Source organism: Neoarius graeffei, chromosome 24, assembly GCF_027579695.1.
Source record: "Neoarius graeffei isolate fNeoGra1 chromosome 24, fNeoGra1.pri, whole genome shotgun sequence".
In the NCBI taxonomy this organism is placed as follows: domain Eukaryota; kingdom Metazoa; phylum Chordata; class Actinopteri; order Siluriformes; family Ariidae; genus Neoarius; species Neoarius graeffei.
In genome coordinates, this window is record NC_083592.1 from 26,100,152 (window position 1) to 26,121,357 (window position 21,206).

Sequence of the window (21,206 nt, forward strand, 5' to 3'; positions counted from 1 at the left end):
ATAACGTTCAAGGCTGATAATATCATTGCCTGGTCAGATAAATAAAGCAGTGTCCAAAGCATCGGGTCAGGCATCGATCCCTTCTGCCAGCTGAGAGAAAGGGAATGAGACGACACGGACGACGAGGAGGAGGTGGAGGAGGAGGAGGAAGAAGAGGAGGAGGAGGGGGGCTTCTCTTATTAGCATTCCATACCCATGGACCACCACTGACAACTGAAAGAGATATCTAACTCAACACCATGCATTTTCTTTTCTAGTGTTAGCCATAATTTCAGCCAACACATGCAGGCAGCTTCTTAATGGGACTCACTCCTCACATCAGCAATGTATTTAGCCAATATTTGAGTCAGATAATGTTAATACACATCGACATGTTATTATTATAAATACACTATTTATAGTTATTATCCTGCAGACTTTGGGCCAAAAACCAAAATATGTGAGTTGAAATGGGAAGGAAAATAGATTCAGGGTTTTGAAAAAAAATAATAATAATAAAATAAATAAATAAATAAATAAAAAGAAATAAAAGTTAAACTTATGAGTAGGTAGTTTTAATCTCTTCATCTTTATTTTTATTAATAATAATAATAATAATAATAATAATAATAATAATAATAATACAGCTGAAAGTAGCTACGAACACTTGTTGTATAAAGAGCCTAAATAAGCACATTAGCCTGTTTGGTATTTAAATTAAAAGCCACTCCACTGAGGCAGTAAATAAATGTAACAGTTTTGAGAAGTTTTTCTTGGGACTTGTGACAATTTGTACTTTGGGAATATACAACTAAAATCTTGTCCAGCACTGACAGCTGTTTATCACTGAGTGAGTTCTTTCCAAGTTTTTTTCTCCTCCCACCCTCAGACCCGTCTCTGTCTTGCTTTGTTGGCTTAAATTATGCACGTCTCTCCGGAATGCCAGTGACGAGTCCAAAGTTTGCGTCCAACCTCCCACATGAAATGATCCCCCCTTAAAGGGGGCTCAATATGTCTCAATCTGCACTTCACTTCAGTCAAACCATTTGGGTATATAAGGACAGGCTCCAGAAAGGAGAAAAAAAAAGAAGAAGCATTAATTAGAGAACGACGCCTCGGACATGGACAGCACTCTTCCCGACGAGCACGACTAAACAAGTGGACAAGAAGAGGACACACGAAGCCTTGCACGGAGCTTCTTTGGAGAAAGTAAGAAATTTGTTTTCATTTGTCCTCCTTAAACGTGCGTGTGCGTGTGTGTGTGTGAGACCAGGGACTTTTGTGTGTGTGTGCGCGCGCCTGGAGTAGTGAGTCTGCGCGCTCCCGTGTTTGGGTAGAGGAGAGAGAGAGAGAGAGAGAGAGAGAGAGAGAGAGAGAGAGAAGGGGGAGGGAGCCAGAGTGGGGAAAAAAAACCGCTAAGAGAGCAGAGGATGTGTCCGGGTGTGTATGACTAGAGCTGTCATTAACAACAAATTAATCAGCGTGTTACATTTAAAGTGGAGAGGGACAGGTTTCCGTGTTTGTCTCCGCGCTTATGGAGAAATAAATGAGGGCCAGAAAGGGGGAGCTGTGGGGTGCACGGATAGCAAAGTTTCCTCTGAAAGCGTGCAACAAGAGGAACAGGAGTGAAGACAGTGCGGGACTCGAGCAGAACCTCCTCCTGCTCGTGTTATTCCGGCTGAATGATTCTGTGACTCAGTTCGAAATTAAAGTGTGAATGATGATCACGTTCCTCTTAATAGGATCCTAAAGCTCTTCTCTGCTCTAGTGCTCCTACAGTGTGAGAGACACACACACACACACACACACACACACACACACACTACCTGTTGCTAAGCTCCACACATATAACAGGCTGCTCGGAGCAGCTCCTCTCCACGCTTTATTCCCTGATAAACACAGTGACGTCAGATTCTCGTGAAATCTTCCAAACAAAAGCGCATGTAATTACTGTATTAATTCACTCAAGCAAATATGTTTCCACGGGCCATTATGAGCACACTTTCCGATCCGCCCATCACACACGGGCAGAAACTAATCCTGCTCTTATATACCTGCTAACGCCCCGGATTTTCAGCTATATTTACTGGTTATTTTTATAATACACACCAGATGGTTTGTGCCTGTGTAACCGCAGCCAGCAAGTTTCTCAATGTACTCAGCAGCACTTTGTTGCAATTACACTTCATGCTGGGACCAAATATAACACTGACCCATTTTTCTATACATTAGGCCACGTTTTCACTGGCCATCAGATAGACCGTCCAGCAGTGTGTCCAATCGTGCTATCAGGAAGGTATACAGGCCATAGGAATTTGCTGTGGAGTTGGAAAAGAAATAATATAAAGAAATAAATATTATATTATATTATATTATATTATATTATATTATATTATATTATATTATATTATATTATATTATATTATATTATATATAAAGATAGAATTTCTGTATTATTATACATCATTAATATATCTATCTTATAGTTGATCTGAGATTTCATATAGGCCCAAACGTGGGATTTATTTATGCATGTATTTATTTATTTAACAGAGGTGTAGGTACCCATCCAGTCAGGCACAGATGTGCCCGTTTGGCTGACAGGCTTAGTGAATTATGTTGTTGTTAATATCGCTCTAATTTAGTTTTTATTTGACTAATTTCTCAGCACGGCTTCTATTTTCTTTGATAATAAATGACCGAAGCGTTTTTGTCGAGGGAGATTTTTCATCCCCGCCATATTGAGCGGCTCTTGACAGAGGTATTATGTCCTTTGCTCTGGTGCTGGTCTCTGATCCCGCGCCTTTCGGCCCTTTATCCCGCCTGTCTTGCCTATAGTCGTCGCAATTTGTGCGTTTGATAAATACGCACACGCACACGCGCGCGCCCGCGTTCCTCCACTGAACACGTGTGCGGCGGCCACGCGTAAACTGCACCCGGACTGAGATCCCGCGGTGGGAATTAACCAGTGCCAAAGCCTGGCCGGTCTACACCGTACACAGGACACATCACAGCCCCTCTGCCGTTAATGTAGGTGATGTTACTGCAGTGTCCTGATGTTATTACATTTATACAGGGCTCTGGTAAATATAATTCAGTCATATGTTTTACCTAAATTATTCAAAGCAAAAGTGAATAGGCTGCGTGCAGTGTTGATCGAAGTGCAGCTGAAAACAAGCTGCAGTGATTCGTTGAAGACTGTCACACCGCTTTCTGCTCTGCATCGGAATCATTTTAACAGAAAAAAATGGCCTTCCAAAGCCTCAGCTCTCAAATCTGCCATGTGTGTAACCGCAAAACCAGCTTGCTGGAGGATATGCAGCATGCATGTGAGCTCCAAACGATGGGGGTCGGTAGGAGCTGAGGAGAGAGAGAGAGAGAGAGAGAGAGAGAGAGAGAGAGAGAGAGAAGGCTGGGGGTTGAAGGGAGGGGTTTTGGGGACTGGCCTTTCTTTCAGAATGACCTGGCCCCTCTCTTCAAAGGCAAGGCAGAAACTAACGGTCTTAATCTGAGCGAGAAAATTGTCTTCCTTCTATTAGAAACGGGGACATGTGTATTCTCTCTCTCTCTCTCTCGCACGTCCAGCTTCTGTTTTGCTCGTCATTAAAATGCAAGAGGCTCCCACACGGTCACCAAATATTTCATCTACACTACACACACACACACACACACACACACACACACACACACACACGCACACCTGCTTATGTGGCCATTATTCTAAACAGAATAGAGAATAGTCTAAAACTGGGCAGAGTGGACAGAGACCCAGAGGTGGACTGACCTGAAAACGTTTTTTTTTTTTTTTGTGGCAAAGCCGAAAAAAAAAAAGAATGGACCACAATTCAGTTACAACCCATCACATCTTCTTTCTCCCCACCCATGTGGTAGAGCGACAGACCCAGCTGTAGTCTTCATCACATCACGCCTCATCTCATTTCCCTGTACTGTATACAATCAGAAGCAGGTACACCCACCTTAAACGATTTGCACTTATAGATGCGTTTGGATGCATCCACGCATGGGCTTTACATACAAGATTACAGCATTCTGAAGGAGTAGTAAATGAATGAATACCGCCTTTACGCCACACACACACACACACACACACACACACACACACACACACACCTCAGCAGCTCTAGTCACCATTTGGATAAATAGAGAGCTGCAACATGCTATTCAACATCTCCGAATACACGCTGTCGAAAAAAGGTACATGGCATTGTATCAGTTCAGCACTGAAAATGTGCAAATGGTGAAATGCTGCATGTGACCTGTCAAAGGGCCGAGTGGCCGGGCTCTGACCAATCCGCATATGGAGCTCTCAATCATCTAAAGCTATATATAGGACAAAAGCACACAAAGCCACGGAGGACCATTTCAGTCTTTCTACGCTTGCATCAGTGCTGCTTTTATTTTCGCCATAAAATAATTAATAGTTAAAATAAAACCGTCACATAACCAATACCGTCTCATAACAGCTCATGTCAGATAATCAGGATCATGATTTACATTAATATTATTCATTTTCATATTTAGGCTTTGATGTGAAACAAGCACTGACATAAAACCGAGTATAATGTGTATAATGTTTAACCAAGCTTATAAAATATAAAATAAAGATACTTTATATATTGCATTGATCATCCAGAGCATGCGAGGACGCATACACGAGGATTTCTGAAATAGGTCACGGTTTCCAAACCTCATTTACATTACTTCAATTAAATAATTAAAATAATTATAAAGTTATTTGTATTTTAAAAAAAAAAGACAGAAACCCCAACAGTCTGTAATAAACACAAATAATGTGAAGCTATTTACGGTGAGCTTTAAAGCAAACTCGGGAATTCATTTTGTCTTCCAGGTTTATTATAATACAAGTGTTGCAGATTTAGTTTAAAAAAAAAAATCCCTTACAGAAAATTCCCCCTTTTCTGACGTCTGTAATAAACTGAGTGAATTGAGATGAGACATTTCTGTAATATCTACCGCGTGAGAATTATTTTCATCCACACACAAGCATCCAAGACTTACAGCAATATTAATGCTATTTATAATTCATATGCAAATATAGTAAATGCGACATGTCTTTTGCTCGACATTATTATTATTATTATTATTATTATTATTATTATTATTATTATTTGAAACCTGTATAATTCTGATATTCTACATGAAACTGTGGATTAAACACTATTATGGAATTGTGGAAGTATTTATTTGTTTATTTGTTTATCTTCTTCTTCTTTTTCTTCTTCATATTATTATTATTATTATTATTATTATTGTAAAAAATCACCACATCACATCAATAATAATAATAATAATAATAATAATAATAATAATGTACACTACACTGAGGTATGGCGGTTACCTGTATGGTTGTTGCTTGGTGTTACATCCGCGCATGCGCATTATCGTCCCTTTACAGATATATTACAGAAATATTACTGCATATGGATTGTACTGTACGTTTGTTTAAATCTGTTTCTTCTATTTCTCTTCTTCTTTGTTTATCTCTCAGTCCTGTTGTAGGTGCTTTATTGTTTATGAAGTAATTAATGCATGGCGACTGTCAGAAGCCCGTTAGAGCTCTACAGGCCGGGGTGTATGGCTCAGTAAAGGTACCGGTTTGTGGGCTTTGGGGAATTCTTGGAGTTTTCGGTGGCCGCGGGAGCGCGCGCGGGCTCGGGTTCAGCGGTGGGGGCTGCGCGAGCTGTTTGTTTCCGCCTTTGTTTGCTAGATGGCGCTGTGTGTTCTGGGACCCTCAGACACAGGAATAAACAGCTCCTGCTTCATTCACTGTCCCTTCGCCTTCATACAGCGGGCCCTCTCTTTTATTATTATTATTATTATTATTATTATTATTATCTTTTTGATAATTGCTTCAAATACATTTTGCTCAAACAATACCAACCATGCGTTAAATGATTGATCTAAATATTTTAATTAAATATATTTTATAGTCTATTTAGTAATGTATTTCTGTTTAATTATAAATAAAAACAACATGGTATTGCATTGGAAACGACATATTACTGTGGGTCTGTGACTGAAGAAGACTTAAGAATTCATGATTTATTTTAATTGAGGTGAACGAATGAAGGTTATCATTTATGCACACTGATATCTGATGAGAGAGAAACTGTACAGAGGTGTATAAGATCAGAACCGAAGCTCAGTGTGTAATCCTGTCTGTCCATGTTTTAATAGTTTTAGGAAACAATCTGCTTTCTGTTTCAAACTCTGAGCTCTACTGTACCGCAGGTTCGGGGAATAGATTACATTACATGCAAAAAGTTTTCCAAGTAAATGTTTTTGCACTTAGATATTATAGAGGGATGTCCTTCTGAACGAACGGTGAGCGCTTGATATTTATATATTTATATTTATTTATTTTAATAAAATCGGCATCGAATGGGTTCTCAGGGCAAAGAAGCAAACCGGATATTGTTACAATAACGACTGCTTTGTTTGAGAGAATATATATATATATATATATATATATATATATATATATATATATATATATATATATATATAAAATGCTGTAAGGCATTGCGGAAATAAGGAGGCATATTCACACGGTGTAAAAATGCATTGTGTGCTGTGAGCGCAGTGAAGATATATTGCTGCACTTACACTTTCTCTAAATAGAGGCTCGGCCACATTTTGACGTTGATGAATGTGCTCAGACGTGGTGAACATTTAAAGATGTCTTTTAAATGTTCGAGCAGACAGCGGAGAGACCCATCAGCTGCTCCTCTCCAATCACACTCTCACAGCCCTGAAACACAACCAGCTTCACTACACAAGGGTCGGCTACAGGGGGATATAAACATAAGGTACTTTAATATATCAGTGAACAATGTTTCCTAAAATGTAGAATTTAAGAACACAATTCTACAAGTGTTCATTAAAGCAGGCTTTCCTTTCGCCCCCCCCCCCCCCCCCCCTTCTCTTTTTTTTTTTAAATGTAACATAAAAGTTCATCATATGAATATTTTTCTGACTTGGTGATTTTTAAACTAATAATAATTATAACTCATACCCTTAATTGCGTCAGTGGTATATTTTTGTTCATTTTCCATTTAAACAAATAAACCCATATCCGCCAATTTGAGCAAAATAAAATGTCATTTCTGTAGATGAAAAACTACGACTTAATGAAATGTTAGAAAGATTAAGTGCTGTGAATGAAAAAAGTACTGTTTTGGCAGTGTTTGGTCTTCTTTCCCCCTGTGTAGTTCTCGACAATCCCATAATGGTGTGTGTGTGTGTTTTCCCACCCTTGTAAGGGAAATCTCCACCTGCACCAGTGTCTTTCTTTCCAACAGTGAACGAGCAAAGAAATAAAACTGTATTTACTAAAGATTATAACATTAATAAGCTCTGGCCATGCAATTATTTGATTCTCGTTTTATTGAAATTTATTTCTTGAATTAGTTTTTTGGAAGCACATTTTCTGAGCTGTGCTTATAACTTGCTTATTTTCTGAAAATGTTAAACATTAAATAAATAAATAAATAAATAAATAAAACCTAAACATCAGAAGTTCGGGTTGTTTGTTTTTTCGTTCAGTTGGTTTTGTTTGGTCTTTTATATCACCAAGTTTTATAGTCACTGAGCTAATAGTTTCCTTTTTTTTTTATGAAATGCATATCACCAAGCCGACTGAAAGAAACCTCGCTTCCATTACAGTTCTCTTTATTTCCTTAATCAAGTGTTAATAGAAACTACAGAAGTAATGATCCCGATATTAATGAATTTGTAAATTAGATTTTGAATCATTGAACTGCGTCCTTCTGTTTAATTGAGTTAATTGAACTTTCGGCCTTACAAAATACAAATAGGACATTTACTACTGCAGGGCTTAAGAAATGTCCTCTAGTGTGAGACTGAGAGAGACCTGGGACTCGACACAGCCTGGATCACTGCCTTTAACATGCAGGCCTGTGAAGTTGCTTGCTGTCAGGATAGTTAGCGATGTTCTTATATGGACGCTGGCTGCTCAAACCCATCTCTTGGGGTTTTAATTAACAAGCTGTCTTGAAGCTGTAGAGAGCCATCAAACAGTTTTCCCTCACCACCAAATCCTCCTTTTCTCCTCCGCAGCCCTGCAGCCCTGAAAGCGCGGTTATGGCTCCCAAGGCAACTTTGCTCACACAGTTACTCCAGATTAAATGTAAACGAAATCTCTCTCTCTCTCTCTCTCTCTGTGAGAGAGAGAGAGAGAGTAGGGTAATCACTGTTTTGTCATTTACACAAAACCATTGGTATCTCACTCCCTCTCTCATTGTCTCACTCCGTCATTCACTCTCTCATCACTCCCTCTCTCCATCACTCCCTCTCTCATCACTCCCTCTCTACATCACTCCCTCTCTCCATCACTCCCTCTCTCCTTCACGCGCTCAGGCCTGTGTAGGTCTCAGTCGGATGTAACGTGATCGCGAGGTGGGGGCGAGCTCAGGGTCTCACACACACACACACACACACACACACACACACACACACACACCGCTGTCCATGGTCCTGCGCTCAGGTGCCCGGATGCTCTTGTCAAATTAGACAGGACAAGTTTCAAATCGCCGCCATCGAGGGTATCTGGAGACTGCCAACAGTTTACAACCTTTAACAGCGTAGTCTGACAGTGCGCTCTCTCTCTCTCTCTCTCTCTCTCTCTCTCTCTCTCTCTCTCTCACACACACACACACACACACACACACACACACACACACACACCTGTCACGCTGTGTCAGTGCCCACGCGCCTCAGAGGTAGAAAAGTCAGTGGGAGGTTGTTCAGGTGATGGGGATTGACTCAGGTGATGGGGAGTGATTCAGGTGATGGGGATTGACTCAGGTGATGGGAGTGACTCAGGTGATGGGAGTGACTCAGGTGATGGGGATTGACTCAGGTGATGGGAATGACTCAGGTGATGGGAATGACTCAGGTGATGGGGATTGACTCAGGTGATGGGAGTGACTCAGGTGATGGGGAGTGACTCAGGTGATGGGAGTGACTCAGATGATGGGGAGTGACTCAGGTGATGGGAATGACTCAGGTGATGGGGAGTGACTCAGGTGATGGGAATGACTCAGATGATGGGGAGTGACTCAGGTGATGGGAATGACTCAGGTGATGGGAGTGACTCAGGTGATGGGAGTGACTCAGATGATGGGGAGTGACTCAGGTGATGGGGAATGACTCAGGTGATGGGGATTGACTGCAGTAATAACGCTCTTGAGTCGGCTGTACTACTGTACGCAGTATTTCTAAAACCTATGTGACGTCACCTTAAGGACACCATCTGATGACGCTGACTGCGTTCAGCATGTTGAACCCATCTGTTCTCTTCTGACCCATTTTACATTCATGTCTTCGGCTGTCTTCTCTAACGAACCTAAAAACACGTTTACGAATCATATTTATATTAACAAGGTAATGTTCTGGGTCCATTTTACCCCTGGAGGTGTAAATAAAGGTCAAAGAAATATTTAGATATGAAACTAAAAGGTAACGTTAGCCTACTATATGTTCCCCATATCGTATATAATATATAATATATACCTGCTGTCATATTTCCACTCTCACCTGCCGTTCGAGTTTTCTATGCTACGTCTCTATTTCTATCCACTGTAAAGATCATGGATGATCAGTCGGACAAAACATAAGCAGATAATGAAGAAAACATGAGGTTAAAGAGTTACTAAAATAAGTCTTACAAATAAAATAATTAATAAATGCATGGGTCAGAAAAAAAAAGGAGAAAACAATAACTTACACCACCATTACAGACACTGCTAGCAGGAACAGGTCTCTTCATCTAATTAAATCTGCATGAAAGGGACATGTTTTGATATTATAGCGTTTATTCTTTGTTTTGGTCAAACTCATTCTCTTTGTTTGTTTGTTTATTTATTTATTTGCAGAAGCGTCTGTCTGAAATGTCAGGTGTAGCGCAAACACAATTATTTTTTTTCTTAAATTAGTTCGTTTTCAAATGAACACCATACAAAAAAAGATTAGAAGAAAACCTCATAGGCTACTGCGGGCATTACGGTCCATTTAAATGTACAGTTTATTTGTTTGTGTGTATATAAGTTTACATTTCTCCAGATAAGTGCTGTTTTGAATCTCGCTATGGAAATATGTGGTTGCTAAATAAACTGATTTTTTTTTCATATGAGCAAAGGTTATAAATATTATGCAATGGTTTAAATTCATTCGTGAGAATTATTTACAGTGTGTTAATTATTACAAAAGGACATTTTCAAACGACTGTAGTTCACTTGCAGCTGAATTACAATCAAAGCACGGTTTAGACAGACAGATAGATCCGATCAAAATTTTATTTCGATGATTTAAAATCGAATTTGTGTAAAATTAATGTCAATCCTGTTTACAAAAACCCTGTAACTGTAGTTTATTTCGCTGTAAATGATGCCTTATAACTTTCCCGAACAGTGAAGTGATTGGGTTTGTATCACTGTGTGAGCAGTTACAGAGTTTATTTCGTTCCATTTCTATTCTAAATATTGAGTTTGTGTTCTGTGTTTAGAAATGACTCCGGAGAGTGTAATGCTGTAACGCTGTTTGGATCACGCGATGGAGAACTCCGGCACCTGATTCACTGAATGGCGGTTTGTTGAGAGGAAGTCACTCATCACCGCGACACCTTCACGCAGGTACGAAGCGGCTCTTCACGCGCGTCTCTCCCGCCAACAGTCACGCGCTTCCGTCTGCTGCCGCTTTTCATCTTCGCGCTGACTCAGTGGAGGAGGAGGAGGAGGGGGGGGGGAGGGGGACAGGGAGACAGGGAGACTGTAAGCAGGCGCGTGGAGACGGTTGTTAGGGAGAAGTGAAGAAACAGCGGCATCCTCTTCAGAGCGCCTTTTTAAAGAGCGGATAAGAGTGAAAGTCTTTGAAGCCTCAGGAGGAACCGAATCTGATCACAATCAAGTAAATAAAGGCAGGAGGCCCGAGGACAGGCGCTGGTCTTCTAACAACACCATGATGGATCCTGTACATCCATCATCATCATCATCATCATCATCATCATCAGTCAGGCTCGATGGTCACTTCAGTGCATGTTTTAAAGCAGCTCGTCTGACCTGCACCTCAGAGTCCTCGCTAATTTGGGTCCATTGAATGGCAACAGCTTAATTCGGAGCTTGTCTTTCGGGGCGTGTGTTAATGAGGATGCGCGGGCGAGACAATAACGCGTCTGCTGCTCAGGTGGGAGCTGCACCAATGTGGTTAGGCTCCGGTGAGCCCGTTAGTCTTGATGAGACTCATCTATAATGTGTGAGTGAGAAGCAGGTTGATTCCCCTCCCTCACAGTCAATAAATCGCCACAGATTCTCTGTCTCACACACACACACACACACACACACACACACAGTAATCGACTAGACTAGGACTTATTATGGCCTATCACATCATCTGTTATTCTAGCGCAACATCACAGGGCGGATAGAGAAGGCAGGGTCCTGGAAGGGTTTTAGAGCGCCCTAATCTGGTTTCATTTGAAAGGGCCTCTTGTTGTTTGGAAAGGATCAGGTTTTTATCGTGTCCTCAGCCTGGGTCGCCCGCTTGGCACCCAACATGGCAATTCCATCCTCACTGTAAAATGACAGCTTGTAATGCTCCGGTTACTCTGCGACCTCAAGTCCTTTCAGAGCTCAGACTCCTTGTGCTCGACCTTAAAAGGTATATATGGCGAACAAAAGCGCGAATGGACTTTTACAGTCGCCATGAAGAAAATGTAGACCAGAACACGAGATCAGGCCTGCGGTCGCTCAGCTTTGGTTTATCTGATACCTAATAACTAGAGCACCTTCTGTATATCACAGCAAACCTGCTGCCCATGGGCCGAGACAAACCGGCGCGCTATATATGTGCCTATTATTATTATTATTATTATTATTATTATTATTATTGAACATTTGGAACATTTGTAAGTATCACTACTACCAATGCAGCAATCAAAATTATTTTGCATTTTATAAATAAAATTAATTTGACTTGAAAACTTTCATTAACTGGACCTTAAGTTAATTAAAAGTACACCAGGTGCACTTAGACAGGTCAAAGTTAGGTAAAAGATACGGACTAGGAAAAGTAGTGAGGTTCGAAATATTTATATCACACACACACACACACACACACACATACACACGTGTTTTTATATACTCCTGGGGACCAAATGTCCCCATAAGAATAATAGAATCTGACCATTTCCGCCTTGTGGGGACATTCAGATGGTCCTTATAAGGAAATTTCTGTTGTGTTGTTGTTTGTTTGTTTTTTAAAACAAAAATTGAAAAAAAAATCATAATCAAAGAGCCAAAAAGTTTCCTTTTCATGACTGAGGTGAAGGTTAGGGTGAGGTTTAGGTGCAGCATTAATTAACTGCAATAATAATTATGTCAGTGGAAGGTCCTTACAAGGATAGTGATTAAAAATACTGACATTTACCAGAAGCATTCTTCTCGACAGTGCTGCTGTGTTTGTTTGTTTGTTTGTGAAAATTGCCTGCCAGAGTGAGTGAGTTTGGAGCAAAGAAGAAAAGTTGTGGTCATTAGTAAATGAGTAACCTCACCTTGTGTTGCAGTGTTGTAATATTTCCCCTACCCCGCTGTAATATGATCAGTGTTGAGATGGTTCGAAGCCCCTGTAGATCTCCTGACTCTGCTCGATTTCCCCAAGCTGTTTGTTTTTTGTGGTGCATAAACGGCGATGTGAACACATCTCAGCACAGTGATGGGAGATTCATGCTCCCAGCCGAATTCCTGACATTAATCGCTGACCCACACTATAATTTTCTGTGTTATGAAGACTCATATTGTTGAATATCTCAGTCCGTTCATCAACGTCAAACTAAACGGCTAAACTGGTTTGTTTTTACGATGCATCCTCACAGGTATTTATTTATTCGTAGTGCAGGTAATGAAAAAACACAGCTCGCTGCTATAGGCGATTGCAGTCTCGTCTGGTCTATATTTCATCTCTGAACACCTCCAAGGCTATAATGTTAATAACGGTCTCACAGAACAATCTCTCCCCATCTCCTGCACTTTCCCCCCCATTGTAATCTCCCATCATATCTTCACATTACCTCGACGGGAAGAAGTTTTCTCTGCGCTCCAGATTTCTCCCCCAAATGTATTTGATTTCAGTGCCAGGCTTTTACTATGGGCTCTTTACGAGCTGCACTATCAGGCAGGAGGTAATTGAAAGGGCGGCATGGTCCATAGTAGCGCAGCCTAAAAGCTGCCATTAAAGCCACATAAAACGACTCTGTGTGCCAGCAGCTGCTGTCCAGTCCTGGCATCACACACACACACACACACACACACACACACACACACACACACACACACACGCTATAAGGTCGTTATGACACATTAAAGAAGAGCAGGCTTGTGCTGACCATGTACTATATGCAATTACTAATATCCATTCATCAAAAGGAGTGTGCGAAAAGGGCAACGATAGATAGATAGATAGATAGATAGATAGATAGATACCGTTCAAAAGTTTGGGGTCACTTTGAAATGTCCTTATTTTTGAAAGAAAAGCACTGTTCTTTTCAATGAAGATCACGTGAAACTAATCAGAAATCCACTCTATACATTGCTAATGTGCTAAATGACTATTCTAGCTGCAAATGTCTGGTTTTTGGTGCAATATCTCCATAGGTGTATAGAGGCCCATTTCCAGCAACTCTCACTCCAGTGTTCTAATGGTACAATGTGTTTGCTCATTGCCTCAGAAGGCTAATGGATGATTAGAAAACCCTTGTACAATCATGTTAGCACAGCTGAAAACAGTTGAGCTCTTTAGAGAAGCTATAAAACTGACCTTCCTTTGAGCAGATTGAGTTTCTGGAGCATCACATTTGTGGGGTCGATTAAATGCTCAAAACGGCCAGAAAAATGTCTTGACTATATTTTCTATTCATTTTACAACTTATGGTGGTAAATAAGTGTGGCTTTTCATGGAAAACACAAAATTGTCTGGGTGACCCCAAACTTTTGAACGGTAGTGTAGGTAGATAGATAGATTTTTCTTTTTAAGAAATCCACTGCTTCAGGCGGAAGTCCTTCATTTGCTGTTGTGAGTAAAGTGATTCTCTACATAACTCGAAGAAAAGTGAGTAAAAGAGTGGGGCAGACACACACACACACACACACACACGGAGGGAGAGAGAGAGAGTTTTAGATTTTCTTTTATTTCAGACACAATATAACATTGTTGCAGTTTGTTGACCCGTGAAATGTAAGGGTTAGATTCCCTTCAGAAGTGAGCATATAATTATGCAAATAGAGATGGGAGAGATCTGCTGAAGTGCTCAGGAGGACACGGAGCTCAGAAGAGACCATTCCAACTTCACCAAGAGCTCGGCAACTTTGGGGAAAAACACAAGTTCCTGGCGTAAGAGAGCGTGACCACAGTGGCCACAGTGGAAAGTGCCCATGCACCAGTCAGACTGGGCGAGTATTTTCGTGCGTAATGACGCACACTTCTAAAAAAAAAAAAAAAAAAATCCGTTTCTGTATCTTTAGGCTTGTACAAATCGAGGCTTTTTTTTTTTAAGTTCACTTAGGATCAGATATTTCTCTCCTGACCAGACATCAGCCTTATGCATGTAGCTGATTACTAATTGAGGCGTTTTAAAATGAACCCTGACTGATCAGGACGCGCGTTGCGCAGAGACAGGATCCATCATCAGGCTGCTGGCTGAAAGAAATCTGGGGGGGTGATGATTATGTTTGACTTGAAATCCTATACCATACGATTTAATTCTCATTTTGCACAAAATCAGGCACCTCGAACTGTGCTTTAGCGCTGGAGTTGCAGTGGACCCTGCAGGCTGCTGGGCGTCTCCAGCGGCCTGGATGTTATTGGAGGAAACTTGTTGATTTGAGGCTTCATCTGATACGCGGCAGCATTTTGACTGACACTTCTTTTGCTTAACATTGGCCTCATTGTGGAGACGCGGCTCCTCTTTCGCGATCGAGTTGCGCAGCTGCCGTTAAGGCGAGATGAGGAGGCGCTCTGCTGTGGCCGCTCACACTCAGCCTCTCTGGGAAACCGGCGAGCCACCGGAGCTTTTTATCGAGCTCTGCAGATCTTTATCCCCCTTCCCCCGAAGAGCTGAACTCTGACCCGCCGACTACTTGGGCTGAAAGTAAAGCCTTCACGATAAGAAGAAAAGCTGCGCTGGTGCGCCTTCAGGGTGTTGGGTCTATGCGCTTGGACTGGGCTTTGGGTCCCAACCCACATCCAGCCGCTTTAATGAACAGACCTCAACACTGCCTGTCCGACTGATTAACACTCCAGGCCATGTCCCCTCAATGAGACTCGACCCAACTCTTCTCAGGCACACACACTGATCAGCAGGGCTTTGTTTCCACGCAAGAAGGTTAAAGGATCAATTTCTAAACCTGAGCGCAAAACCTGCACTTCTTTTGATTGTTCAGTTCTGATTTCCAGCTCCAGGATCAAACCATTTAACACAACAAACACGAGCTCAAATCACACTGGACTGTTAAAAAGCGTTTATTTTGCAAAGGCAAGTTGCTGCAGGGAGATTAAAAATGAAGAGAAAAGAACTTGGCAAAAAAAAAAAAAAGTGACTCCAGTCTCTATAATGAACAAATAAGGGGAAGGCGGAAATGACGTTTATACATTACACACGTCGAAGCTGGACAACGATTTGGAAACTACTTCGATTCATTGTGATATAAAAAATAAAAGGACAAGACAAAGGCAGAAAAAAAAAATTACAAGATGAATGTAAATTTTTTTTCTGCAATAAATCCATTGAAAGAAAACAGGATTTGACAAAATGAAATCACTCTTGGCAAAGATTCATGACTTGCAGTCTGATTTTGGTTTAAGGTTGCACTTCTTGCCTATAATCAGCTGATGGCTTAGTTGAATGTATTAAGAAAGAAAAATGTCTTGTTTATTTTAAGGCAGCAGTACTCACATCCCACAGCTTTTACTTTCCAATTTAGCTGCAATACACAACCACTTGCAATTTTAATACTAGCCTAATAATCTTGGCAATAAAACCCTAAAAGCAGTCTAGGTTTTAAAACGTTGATCTCAATATATCCCCGCATCACACTTTTATTTTGGCTAAAAGTTGGTAATTTGAACAAATTTGTTAAAATATGTAAATTGTGCTTGAAAGATAAAAACGTGGCAAAGTTTTAGTTAAAGCAGGGTGACGTGCTGTCACGTCTGAGCGACAGCTTAAGCCTTGACTAATACCACATTGTTCTGTTTGTCTTTTGTTTATGCTAAGAAAGTGACATTATGTGCTTTAGCAGAAGCAGTGGATGTCAGTGTGATGCTAAATTGTGAGACTTACCAGGCATGTATGAAAAAAACAAAACAAAAACACCGCACGTCACTTTCAAAAGACAAACATTTAAATGAACTGCTTTTATGATTTAGACATTCTTAACCCTCCTTTTGCTCACGCATGGGAAAGGTCAGATATACAAAACTTCCAAAATGGCTTAAAAGAAGATACGGCTAAAAATCATTCTTGATATGTGATTTTAAGTCATTTTCGATGAAATACTATACTTGTATTTCATCCTGATGATGTAAGTATGAATGTAAAGAATATATGAATTGTTAGGAAGTTATGTAAATTATTACCTGGTATTCAAGATTTGCTTCTTTCAGAGGAAGATGGTGAGGAAAAAACCTGTCTAATGTGGACATTCAAAAGCAAATATCTACAAAATGCAAGTTGTTTTAGTGCTGTAATGCTGATGCACACAAATCCAGAATGGAAAGGATGACATTTCTTAGACAAGCCAGCGCCCCCGTCAATGTAAAACTGGATAAAACTGAACGGGGAAAACCCCCCAAAAAACAAACAAAACCAACAGCTGTTCAGGGCTAAAGTGGGCTAAATGACCTGTGGATTAAACCTGTGCGCGCGCGTGTGTGTGTGTGTGTATTAGGTGAGGTTCGAGCAATGTCAGGACACTTTGAGGTACTGTGCAATGTCACCTGACAGCCTTAATAAGGCCACCAAACCCACACAGTAGCTCAGGGGAGGCACAAGCAGTATATATTGCTTTGATAGTTGTGTAATGCAAAACGCTATTCTGCGCCCGAATAAGACATCAGACAGGACTATCCTTTAAAAGCATTAAAAGCAAAATATTCAATAGGGAGCGGTCTGACGCTATTTCAGAGTTTTCTATAAATCCTCGTGTTTGGCGTGTTTTTGTGTAGTCAATGCGGCAGAGCCATCTTCCTCTTCCTCCTTCTGCTCCTCCTGCAGCTCCTCCCTCTGCTCTTCTTTTTGCTCCTCCTTCTGCTCCTCCACGTTGCCCTCGTCCCTATCCGCCTCCATTTGTGCCTGGAGATGCTCGTTGAAGAATCGGAAGATGGACTTGAAGCTGTTCCATGAGGTCAGCTCATGCCTCTCAGTGCCTGTAAACACACACAGGTTATAGTGAACAAGGCACTGTTGATGTAATAACATCAACGGTATGGTACAGAAGTCTTAGCCCACTTGTGATCGTCACCAAAAGCTGAAAAACAAACATGTACATGTTTAGAAAAAGCCAAGACTTGCGTTCTTTAAAGTTTCTTCTAAAATCCCTTTGAATGCACGCGGCCCATCCAACTTCTGCTTCAAGCCAGAATCATAACGGCAGCGTGTTAGTTATTATTTTTTTAAAGGTAGAGCAGGATTAATCAAAAACTGCTCATCATTCCACTGATTTTCACCAGATCCTCGAATATCACTGGTGATGTGCTCCCAAAAGGATCACGTGCCACACGGAAACCTATAGACATGCAGTCTTTTACATCTTGTGACATTTTAGTGTATTTGTGGAGCAAAAAGCTCACATTTTATACACAATGCTACTGAAAATGTTCTGCCTCTGGCTGAACTTTTATTTTATTTTATTTTTTAAATTGTGTCTTGGCTGCAATTAACCTGCATTATTATTTCTTTCATACATCTCAAGTCAAAACATTAGTTCTGAGACCAGATGAATTTACCAGATGCAAAGCAACCATTTTAATAAATGTCCATCCTTGGCATTTCATTTTGTTCTGAATTCCTTCAAATTATGTTTACAGTTGCGTTTGGTGGCTCTAATCTTGTGAACAATTAGTACAAATTCAAAGGAGTCCAGCAGGTAACCTTTCATTTGGCATTTTACAAAAAGAAAAGGAAAAATATATATATATATATTTGGTAGGCTCTACAAAACCTTGGACTTTTAAAATGTGTTTTCAAACACCATCCCAGTGACCAGTGTATGTGTTAAATACTGTACTACTAATTGAATACATTATTTAGCTAATGAATGCCTTATTAAGTTGACGTTATTAGGACTGTAGTACTAAAATGTAACAAATACAACTGGGGTGCATCGCGAGGAGTTTTGGGAGCTTTTGCTCTTCAAAGCCGTTAAACTTTTTTGTTTAAGTCCCTTTTTTGGAAAATGCCAGACATTGATGCTACACATTACGTAGTGATTTAACAAACAGAAAAGTAACGTACAGATAAATAACTGTCGTAAGTAATTAACAGAACTAACTTTTGCCCAGTTCCACAGTAGTGTGAAAATGCACAATATACACTTTGAGGTGAAAATTTTGTTTAATGTCCAGCTTGATGTCAACTCAAGTTTCTTTGCAGGCACGTCAACCAGTCAATTAAACAATCAAGCTGTTCTACAGAACGCTCGTCTCTGAACTGCACGTCGTTATACCTGATTTTACGTTGTTTTTTTTTTAAGAGATTTATCAGATTTTGGCTCCAACTACTGGAAGTCCTACACAAGAGACTGTGCTGTATCGTGTTCTATATATCCCCTTTCTGGCTTTTCCACTTATTAAGATGTATGCGCAGTGGTGAACAATGGAAGCAGTGACCACCAGCGGAGGAGGATTGAGTGTTCTCTCCAGTGACTAAGGCACAGCTATCAACTCGTCCACAGAAAGGTTGAGTTTCTGCCTTTCGCGGCAGGTTAAAGAATTCCCATGTTCAGGTCACTGAGCTCTGGAGGAGTGACATGTATACCTCAAGTCCTTAAGGTACCTCTTCACTGTGAGAACCACTATAAAGGACAGCAAGTTAGGACTTCTGGAGTTATCATTTTCTATGAGGAAATGAACAATCTTTCTATCTATCTATCGGTCAGGGTGTTTGTTGTAATTTAAGTAGCTTGTGATGTACTTTAATCAATCAATCATTCTTATTCACGTCATGTCATTGAGTACACTTTCTCCAATGCTGCTGATTTTTTTCACATTTGCACTAGCAACTTTCTCTGCAAGAGAAATCTAGAGAGGACAGGCGAGATATATCTTTCTTGTCCGGTTGTTATTCTTTCCCTCTGCATTACAACAGCATTACCTGCCCGCAGGGATACAATTAAAAAGCACCTCTAAGGTCTGTGCCAAAAGAGTTCTCAAATGGCCATGATACTGACCTCCATGTTTATTAGATTGACCTTTGTCTGGCCAGTATTGATGAAGATAGCTGTGGTGAGATGGGAAAGGTGTGTGTATTGTGTTTTGTTTTTTTTTTCCCTAGCTTGGCGTGTGATCAGCGCCTCAGGTCAAGTTTACGAAACTGGCAATCAGCGAGTCAATAACTCCTGCCCAAACAATCTCTTTACCTGTGTAGGTCCTGGCACAACACACCATTGGAGAAGAAGGCATCGCCTCCGCTGCTCTTACTAATAATTTATACCCAATTTAAAGCACGCAGCCTCCAATTGTTCTTCCTTCTCCTCAAACCAGCCCTGACTTCTCTTTCTCTCACCATCTCTCCCCTTTAGGAGTTATCAATGGCGAAGGCTTGCTCTCCGTTTCCTTGAACCAGCGATGAACTTGTGAGCAGCCAAAGCCTCTCACACTAATCCTGGCTATGAGGTCAGTAACAGTGTGTCTCTGAGCAGACATGCAAATGATCCAGGTCCCTTCAGCGACCCTGTGGGTGCTCCGCCCTCTCCGGTGACATCACCTCGTACACTGACTTAAGAGCATGCTTCGCTAATAGGCTTTTATTACACTACCATGCTATCTCTAAATTGCCAAGTTGTATCAAATGTAAGTAGTGTGTGTGTGGATTACACTTGCTAACTTAGGCACTGAAAAGGCAAGGACAAAGACAACCAGGTGCAGTCAAGAGACAAATTAAATTAATACCACACTATTAAAAGATGTAGCCATGGATCATCCCGTTTCTATAGAAAGACTGGCATCTGTTTCGGAGAAAGAAAGATGACCAGCTCTCTGTAATCAGCCAAGAAATCTGTTTTTCAGGAGGATTTTTTTCATAAGCTGTCAGCTCGTCGAGGATATAAATGATAAATTTCATGCTCATGAGCATAAATTAAATTTTTAAAAATTATGAAGTAACAGCAGGATTATAAGGAAATCAAATCAGTAAAGCTTGTCTACTCTATCAGTAATCCAGAAAAAATGATGTCAAAATATTTTATTTGATGAGACTTGGGCTATTCTCGGTTTATTTAAGTGAGCTGCAATTACACATGAGATTAATGCTTGGAAAATTTAAGACTTGCATGTTACGTTGAGCTAAACCTTTTTTTGTTCACTAATAACTGAATAGAATATGGCATCCTTGGCACCACATACTCTTCCTTACTTCGGAGTTATATTATAGAGTCGCCAGGAAAAAAAAAGTCTACAAGTATAAAAATAAAATAAAACGGATCTCACAAAGATTACACAGAAATAATCACATTAACAAATGACAATCTTCACTGAAGGAAAATTAGCAACTAAGAAATATCTCCAATAACTCCAAACCAGAGAGAAAATATAAAAATGTGCTGACTGTAATTAGTCTCCATCTGTAGCACGTCATTCAAACCGGTCTCTTAATTGATTAAACATGACTTTCATTTAATTTTCAAAAAACTGCTGGCTCTCATTAGAGGGGGATTTTGATACGCCATAATTACACCGTTGTTGCAAAATAATGGTATCTTTGATTTCAATAATTATGTAAACAAAACAATAAAAAAAAATGATAATAAAAATGAACAAAGATTGTACTGTGTCCTGGGTGTTTCATCATGTCTTGCTTTATCCTTTTAACACTATAGCTAACACACAGAAATCTTGAACCATAAATGCTTATTTGTCCTCACATTAAAGCTACACCACTTGTAGATGAGCTGTGAAAG

At 40.4% G+C, this 21,206-nt stretch overlaps 1 protein-coding gene and 1 long non-coding RNA gene across 2 annotated transcripts in view; one reads left to right on the forward strand and one right to left on the reverse strand.

Moving 5' to 3' along the window:
- Positions 1-1,032: 1,032 nt before the first annotated feature.
- Positions 1,033-21,025, forward strand: LOC132872247 (uncharacterized). The gene is made up of 3 exons (XR_009651413.1): positions 1,033-1,188; positions 10,547-10,673; positions 19,830-21,025. It is a non-coding gene; the product is annotated as an uncharacterized LOC132872247 (long non-coding RNA).
- Positions 15,537-21,206, reverse strand: part of arb2a (ARB2 cotranscriptional regulator A) — a 310,752-nt gene continuing 305,082 nt past the window's right edge. Inside the window, exon 11 of the mRNA XM_060906938.1 lies at positions 15,537-17,457. Coding sequence (XP_060762921.1) covers positions 17,222-17,457 — 236 coding nt within the window. The 3' untranslated portion in view covers positions 15,537-17,221. The remainder of the gene's footprint in view (positions 17,458-21,206) is intronic.